This window comes from Trematomus bernacchii, unplaced genomic scaffold, assembly GCF_902827165.1.
Source record: "Trematomus bernacchii unplaced genomic scaffold, fTreBer1.1, whole genome shotgun sequence".
Classification (NCBI taxonomy): Eukaryota; Metazoa; Chordata; class Actinopteri; order Perciformes; family Nototheniidae; genus Trematomus; species Trematomus bernacchii.
The window spans coordinates 2,174,601-2,183,286 of NW_022987803.1; the positions used below are offsets into that span (position 1 = coordinate 2,174,601).

Consider the following 8,686-nt stretch of genomic DNA (forward strand, 5'->3'; position numbering starts at 1 on the left):
TATACAATATATGTATTGAAGGGGCAAAGAGAGCTCCAAACTGCAGCTCAGACAAACACATCATGAAAAGACCCCCACCCCGGACACAGAACGGTTAGAAAACAGAATAAGTGCAAGTCCAGCAGAACTCATGAGGATATACCCGCAGTTCATTAGTGAAGCTTTTTCAGAGAAACTCTAAAAGGAAGCTTCAGTTTCAGTGTCCTGGTTCCTGCTAGCTCACGGTCCCGCCTACATACAGGATTACACTTAGTTGCAGACACTGAAAAAAACGGACTTTAATTAAATGTATTATGTCAACAAATTACACATTTAAATAAAAAAGATTAGGTTCAACTTAATATTTTTGCTTTCAACTAACCTAGTACAGTTATGTGAAATCTGTTGACATAATACATTTAATGAAAGTCAATGTGAAATGTTTGCATTGACAAAAAAAAAAACATATCTATTTCATTTGGGATTATTAACACTAAACAATATGTTGATGGTCTAAAGAAATAAGTCCAATACATGAGAAAGATGTCGTTGTGATGATACTGAAATGACCTGAACGCAGCATCACTGTCCCCGGGAACGTATCTTGTGTCAGAGCTTAAGTCTGTTTCTGTTTCCAGAGTTTCTTGTGTTCACGTCTTTCAGATTGTGCTTCCCTTATTTGCAGCATATAAATGTGACGTGTTGTCAAAGTGGAGAATGTTTCTTCATTTAGAGTGTTATCAAAGTTTGGCTATCATTTTATTTTTGTCAACAATGTTTTAGTCTCTTTCACATTGCAATGTCCCCACACTGTCTGAGGATCTCTCCAAACTCATTGATGCATTGATCTTTTCATTTAAAAAAAGCAGCTGAGCAACAGCCTGCTCTAACAGGTCAACACGTGACTTTCTTTGGGCTTTCCTCATCAACAGAATCATTTGGGGTTCTTGTGAGTGTTGTGTCATCAGGAATACACTAGTGTGTGTTCATGGTGACGAAGACACACTAGTGTGTGTTCATGGTGACGAAGACACACTAGTGTGTGTTCATGGTGACGAAGACACATGTCACTTTAGCTCTTAATAACAATGGAGCTCTATAGCAAAAAAGGAAGATGATAATCAGGCAGTCATAAAAACACAATGGAATTTGTTGACAAGAAAAAAACAAATAGGATATCAGAAGGCTTTTCCTTTCAAGTTATAACGTGTTAAGGTCTCCTGGGCACCATACTAAATATGTGCAAGGTACACAGTAAAGGAAAACAAAGTCCAATCATCAGTTTTTCAGTACCTATCCCGGATGATATTAGTGTTTCATATTTATAAATATACTTTTTGATGGGTAAATACTTAATCAATCTTCCGGCAAAATCAGTGCAGCATTATAACAAATGTCCAGATGTAGAGACTGTTTTCAGACAGGTTCAGATTCACCAAGCACGTGTTATATAATGGATTTGTGAACATTGGAAGCTTGTAATTATTTAATGATGATAGAATATGTTGCAACTCTGCAAGCCATCACAGTGGACACAGCCTGCCTCTGAGCTGTCGTACTGACTGATGCATCCTCACAATAAATACGATTGCAAAGAAATGATAAACAATCATCAAAAGCACTGCCATGCAAAGCACCTATCAGGCATCACTGCTGTATTTAACATTAATGTAATACATTTATTTCACAACCCTGTTGAAAAAGGAATTCTGTGTACCAGTGATCTGTGTTGTTGCTCAGTGCTCTGAGTGTGGGATCCTCATTGGCTGAGGGCTTGCAGATGTTGTGACTCCACCAGATCCTAACTGGGGAGTTGCACAGCAGAGAAATGAAAAGAATGTCTTTCCATTCCTCTCCTCACAAAAATGCTGTGGGTTGTTTTGTTTTGATTGAGCTGATAATCACTTCCAGATGTGTACCCCCCCCCCCCCCCCCCCCCTTATATAAAGTGACCTCTGCTGTCTGGCCTGGTCAGGACACATGGGGGATGGGAGTGAAGTGTGATTTAGTTCATGTTTAAAAGGCAGAGGTTCGCTTTGTATTTGAGTCCAGCTCTGATAGACCATGAACAAACTCAGAATGAGGCCAACTATTTTATGAGGCCATTTTGAATGTCAGGATACAACATGCTGCCATCTGCTGGCCGGTCCACTGCTCATATGTGCGTTACACTCATAATAATTATGTATTATTACAACATAGATCAGGGATTACATTTCTAAATTTAAACTAGTACTTTTTAGGTATTTTTTTCAAATCCTCAATAAAATCTCCTTTTTTTTAAATAAATGTAGACACTGTAACAGCTTTCCGTTGTTTTATTCATGTGACATCGGTTAATTATTTTTGAAACATTTCTCAGGTTATTATGTTTCTAGAATAGTTTACTCAAATTACAATTGTGAATGATTAAAGTATGTTCTTGTTGGAGGACATTCCTAGGACGACATACATTATGAAAGTGTATTGCATCATTTTCATAGTATTTTGTAGCATTCCTGTATTTATTAGGGCAATTGACAGACACACACACACGGACAGACAGACAGACAGACGGACAGACAGTCAGACAGACAGAAAGACAGACAGACACACAGTCAGACAGACAGACAAATAGATAGACATACACACAGACAGACAGACAGACACACAGTCAGACAGACAGACAGACAGTCAGACAGACAAACAGACAGACAGACAGACAGTCAGACATACACACAGTCAGACAGACAGACAGACAGACATACACATACACACAGTCAGACCATTTTGTTACACTTCGTTCATAAACAATAGGCTCTTTCGTCCACTTGGTGTCGCTGCTTTTTCTCTGTTCGCATTTCTTTTTTTTAAATGACCCTTCTTGCTCACCGTCGTCAGCTAGCTGTGTTTCGTAACATGTCAAACATGGGGGCACGGGTTTCGCGTATGTTCCGAAATTTCAACCTGGAGAACCGTGTTCACCGAGAAATCTCCAAGGAGAAGCCGCGAGCAGCACCCCGCCACGAGGCCGACCTGTCGCGCTCCTCCGGCGGCTCTGAAGGTGAGTGACGCTCCGCGGACAGGTCGCTTCTCCTGCGGGACATGCCGGGAAACCAGCCTAAAGGCAGGGCAGCAGTCATTAAGCTCTGGAGGAAGGTTCTGTAATCCTCTGTTGACGGCCTGTTGTGTTCTGTTTCAGCCGCGGAGACAGCGGAGTTGGTGAGCCAGAAGAACGCCCCGCTGCTGGGCCTCCTGCGCTCCGTGTATGTGGAGTCCAAGGACCCTGCAGCAGCAGAGGTCAGCCCGGGACACTCTGCCCTTCTGTGTGTCTGGGGAGGGAGGCTGCTTCAGTTGAATGCCCTCCATATATACCATTATAAGAATGTTTGATTATTAGAAGCTGAGGTGGGGAAGTACTCAGTAAAAGTGGAAGTACCAGAGTGTAGTAATACAACTTATAACAGAGTATTCCTTACAGGTAAAAGTCCTGCATTCAAATGTTACTCAAGTAAAAGTACACAAGTATTAGCATCAACATATATTTAAAGTACCAACATTGAAAGTAGTCATTGTGCGAGTGGTCCATTTCAGAATAATATATATGATATGTTTTATAATGATTGATCATTAAAGTGTTCTCAAAGCTGGTAAAGGTGCAGCTAGTTTGAATGACTTTGTATACTGCAGGGTAGCTTGTGGATTTACTCCAGGTGGAACTAAAGTCTGATTTAACACTTGATTATATTTCACAGTAAGAGTACACAATTTACTCCTGAATTGGAGTAGAAGTACAAAGTATCATAAAATAGAAATACTCAAGTACAGTAAAAGTATCTCAAAATGGTACCAAAGTACAGTTGTAGAGTAAATGTACAGTTACTCCCCACCTCTGATTAGAAGGTGCTACGGGCATTCTGCTTTATATGAGATTACGTCTTATATTGACATTTTATTATGTATTTCTTTACATACATTTCAAATGCTTATGTTAAGCATCTTAACCTCATCTTATGTTATTTTTTCAATGTGTTTTTTAATTTGGACTTGCACCTCCATCTGTTAACATATGGGCTCAGTGCAGATTGTTATATGTGCTCGAATGTTCCTACTTTGTTAAAAAAGGAATCTTCCCCCCATACACATACTGTATTTCAATCAGGAGAGACTTCATTTTGTTTAAAGAACATTTATTGACACATGCCATATGATAAATGTAAAGTCTTTGGCGATTAGACCCCGATCCTGAAATCGTATATCTAAAGGGGGAAATGCAGCCGTGAGCATATAGATGAAGAGGAAGTGTGATGAGGTTTTTGGATTAGCTCTCCTGGCACTGGATGTGATGAAAGGAGGTGGATGGGGAGGAGGTGGGATGAGGTCTTTGGATTAGCTCTCCTGGCACTGGATATGATGAAAGGCGGTGGATGATGAAAGGAGGTGGACGGGGAAAGGAGGCGGGAGGCAGCATGAACACCTGAAATCACAGCTGACTGCAGGAGAGAGGAGAACCATTTTAAAGTTTGGCTGCAGCACGGTGATTGGCTGCTGGAGAATAAGGTGAATGTAATAGGTTATAGAGAACGCCCGTGATGAGCTGATTATATGCAGCTGCGGAGTGAATGTGTGTATATATGTATATATATATATATATATATATATATATATATATATATATATATATATATATATATATATATATATATATATATATATATATATATATATATATATATACACATGTATATATATATATATATATATATATATATATATATATATACACATGTATATATGTATATATATATATATGTATATATATATATATATATATATATACACATGTATATATGTATATATATATATATGTATATATATATATATATATATGTATATATATATATATATATATATAGGCCTACCCAGTCTTCCTGAAAGAACTTTCAGTTCCTACGCAAATAGTCTGCAGCCTGACACTGTGACTCCTGTCTATACAGGTAGTGATGGGCAAATGAAGCTTTGAATGAAGCATCAAACCACTTGGACAATTGTATCGGAAATAGGTTCATTTCTCGAAGCTTCAGTTACAGCGACCTCTCCTGGCGAAGTGCAAGGCTGCAGTGGGTTTAACGTATCATTGCCTTGAAACATATTCGATGCACACACACACACACACACTAATGGCGCATTTCCACTACACGGTCGGCCTCGGCCACGCTCGGTACTGCTTGGCCGCGTTGGGCCTTAACAGGGCCGGCTCACTTCATGCTGCGCTTCCATTACAGTTTAGGAACTGGGGTAGTTACTATAGTAACGCAGTGTAGGCGGAGCCGTGACGTCATCTTCAATGAGAACCCCAGAAACACAACACAGCCGTTAGCTGTTAGCACTCAGAGCTCACAGCTCCTCATATATGTTCAGAAACTCGACAAAAGTGAAACAAGTACAAACCACAGACTGCCTGTGTCATGGTGAATACAGTCGCTGCTTTATTTATGTCTGTATAGGCCGTTGTTGTGAGTGTGGACGGTCGGAGCATATACTGCGTTAGCTTAGCCAATCTCCATTTAGAAAACACGCATTTTAAAAGGTTTTTCGCCTGCCGTCTGTCTGCAGACTTGACAAAGCATTAATTCATGGTTTTTACTAACCGGTATCAGTATGTTGTTACTTCGGCATCATTTTGAAACGTGTATTACAATTAAATCACGGTCAAATATGTCCATCTTGTTGTAGTTGTAGCCCCCTTGCCAGCGATGCTCTCTCTAGTTTAGCATACTCAGCCCGACTCAGCCCTGTTTGTTGGCCCCGATAGAACCACAATTTTGTCGGGCCAGAAAAGAGGTGAAAAAGTGGCCCCGGGCCGGGCCGTAACTAGGCCTAGTGGAAGCGCAACCAAAAACGGGCACGGCACGACACGGCACGCTTAAACCGCGCTCCGCGCCATGGTGGAAATGCGCCATTAGACTGAATATCATGTTCTATTTGCAATTAAAGATTGATAATTGTGTGAATTGGGTTATTGAGAAGAGAGTGCTGGACAATGTGGCATTGGTTGGGTGTGCTTGTGTAATTATGGCAGGACGTGATTATGTGGGATGGGGAACACTCAAAGATCTTTATTGAGGTAATTATTCTTTTTATTTTATTTATTTTTGATCAGTTATAGTATTAAAGTTGAAAATCGGGCAATGATTAAAAGTTCATCCATTCTAGGATTTGAACCTGTTGCACGGAGGACGTCGCCGCATACGGGCCGCCGGCTCTATCCACTGGGCTATCTATTCTTTAAAATACTGATAATTGTCTTTTTGTTCACAACGACCTATCTTTCTTCCTGGCTTGCTCTATAATGATCCAATACAAATGCAATACCAACAACAACGCAAACTATGACAACAACGCACAAAATTGAAGACACTGAACCAGCAAAAGTTGGATTCATCACTTGGAGCAGCTCACACATTACCCACATTCTTTGACCCATTGTTCATGTAAACATTGATTAGTGAGGCAGAGCTTGGCACAGTCTGTATTTAAACTGGGCCTGATGGTGTGGCTATAAAGGGCCAGGAGTACACCAGGTGCTGCTCACAGGGACATCTCTTCTCAGTCGAGGTGTATTTGCAAACCTCCTGTGCTTTCTCTTCTCACAGGCATCACAGGAGGTGAGCGTGGAGACAGAAGGTGCGCGGCGGCCGCTCAGGTTCAGTTTGCCGGGGGGGCAGTACGGCCTGGTGGAGCTGTCAGACGTTCCTAGAGGGAAGCTGACCATCGCTGAGACCCTGAAGGCCCTGGGCAGCCACCAGAGCCAGCCTCAGACCTGGACCCCGGGAAAGATCGCTCAGGAATATTCTCTGGACCTGAAGGACACAAAGGCTCTCCTGGAGTTCTTCATCCCCTTCCAGGTTCACATCATACCCCCCAAGACTCAGAGTGCCAAGCAAATAAAGGCTTCCTAAGACTGGATTGTAGGTGAAAGGAAGCTCATCTAAATCCCAGAGACTTCAGAGCATCTAACCCCCCCCACCCCCCCTGTTAGGAGAGACGCCATCCTGTGCAAGACTGAACCTCAGTGCTGTCCCTGACATGATACTCCTGCTGCACAGGTCAGAGGCCATGTGAGAGCATCCTGATATTAGCTTCTCCTCAGCTGTAAACACAAATACATTGAAGCACAGAAAGTATTGCATTTGGTCTTTGTTCCCAGCAGACATTTGGACTGTCATAGCAGGAAAAGCATGGGTGTTACCAACAACATTTATAAGGGCTGTTGTGTATTAGCGTGTTCCAGTAAGCTGTGACTGACGCTTCTGAAGGGAAACCGGCCCTCACTGATCCTAGTGTTTACTCCGGTGCTCTTCTGTCAACTGTCCAAATGTCCTCTGGGGAAAGGCTGGATTTCAAATGTTCTGCCCAGCTCATCACATCATGATCATCAGATTGAATAAAACATATTTGGGTTTCAGTCAAATAAAAGCATATATAAAATTATTTGAGTGGGATAATAAATGAATAATTGCAATATTAACCGTTGTAAGAAACATAAGAACATAATTATGTCTAAGAGAAATGTTAATGTTGGACAGATTGGAATATGATTTAAATTAAAACCAGTGTTTTAGTAAAGTTCTGAATATTAAAAGTTCACTATCCTACGGATATGTTATTCTGTTAAGATGTTGGGATTCTGCAAATGTTGAAACCGTGAAAATGTGTTTTTTCTCATGATTAAATGCCGTGTTAAAGCATAAGGCCTACTTTTGAATCATCAAGTCTGTTGTGGACCAGTCGAGATGCAATCCGGTTCAAAAGGACGAGCCCTGTCATTTACTTTCAATAAACCCTCGGTCAAGTGTCACCGGCCTCTCAGGAGCACATTGGGTCTTCCCCTAAGGGTTGGATCTCTATGAAACACGAGTCATGTAATGAGTCCGAACTAAGATGTGTTGCAGACTCTGAGGCCTAGTGGAGTGGTACACTGGATACACGAGCAGTAAAGTGGTACACTGGATACACGAGCAGTAAAGTGGTACACTGGATACACGAGCAGTAAAGTGGTACACTGGATACACGAGCAGTAAAGTGGTACACTGGATACACGAGCACTAAAGTGGTACACTGGATACACGAGCGCTATAACCTCTGCAGCTTGAACACATGTAGAATGTTGTGATGTGAAACAGCAGATTCATGCTGACTGCACAATTACAGGAACAATGGATATAAGAGTTTGATCAACCCAGTTTATGATCATCATTCAAATATTATTATTTGTGTTTGTTTCTTAAACAGCTGAATATTAGAGCAGTTCTGTTTCACTGGCTGGTGTGCTGCGTCAAGCATGTATTCATGTTTTTAATGATTTGCAGCATCCTAAAGTGAATGTACACAGACCTTCTGAAAATAAATGATTGTTGTGTTTATGTTATAAGAGGTGTTGCATTTCTGATTTAAAGTGATTGAATGGGGTCTGGGAATTTGAAAAGTATTGTTTAAAACATATTAATATATTAATTTCATTTGGCAATAACTTTGGTTGTGTTACTGCAAATGGCATGATTTTTTGTAACATGGCTATTTTCTCCATATAATTTTGAATTCCAATTTCAATTTTTCAAATGGGTCTTCAAAAAGTGACTACCCTAATTGACCATTCGGGACAAAAATGTCCACTGCCAAAAAACTTTGATAAAAACATATTAAAATATAGAATATTTTTCACCAC

General features: G+C 40.7%; 1 protein-coding gene across 1 annotated transcript; it reads left to right on the forward strand.

The window, feature by feature from the left end:
* Window positions 1-2,802: 2,802 nt before the first annotated feature.
* ndufaf4 (NADH:ubiquinone oxidoreductase complex assembly factor 4) lies at window positions 2,803-8,389 on the forward strand. The gene is made up of 3 exons (XM_034150636.1): window positions 2,803-3,022; window positions 3,161-3,258; window positions 6,615-8,389. The coding sequence occupies exons 1-3, from the start codon at window positions 2,833-2,835 to the stop codon at window positions 6,918-6,920; spliced, it is 594 nt and encodes a 197-aa protein (XP_034006527.1). The 5' UTR covers window positions 2,803-2,832; the 3' UTR covers window positions 6,921-8,389.
* Window positions 8,390-8,686: the final 297 nt, after the last annotated feature.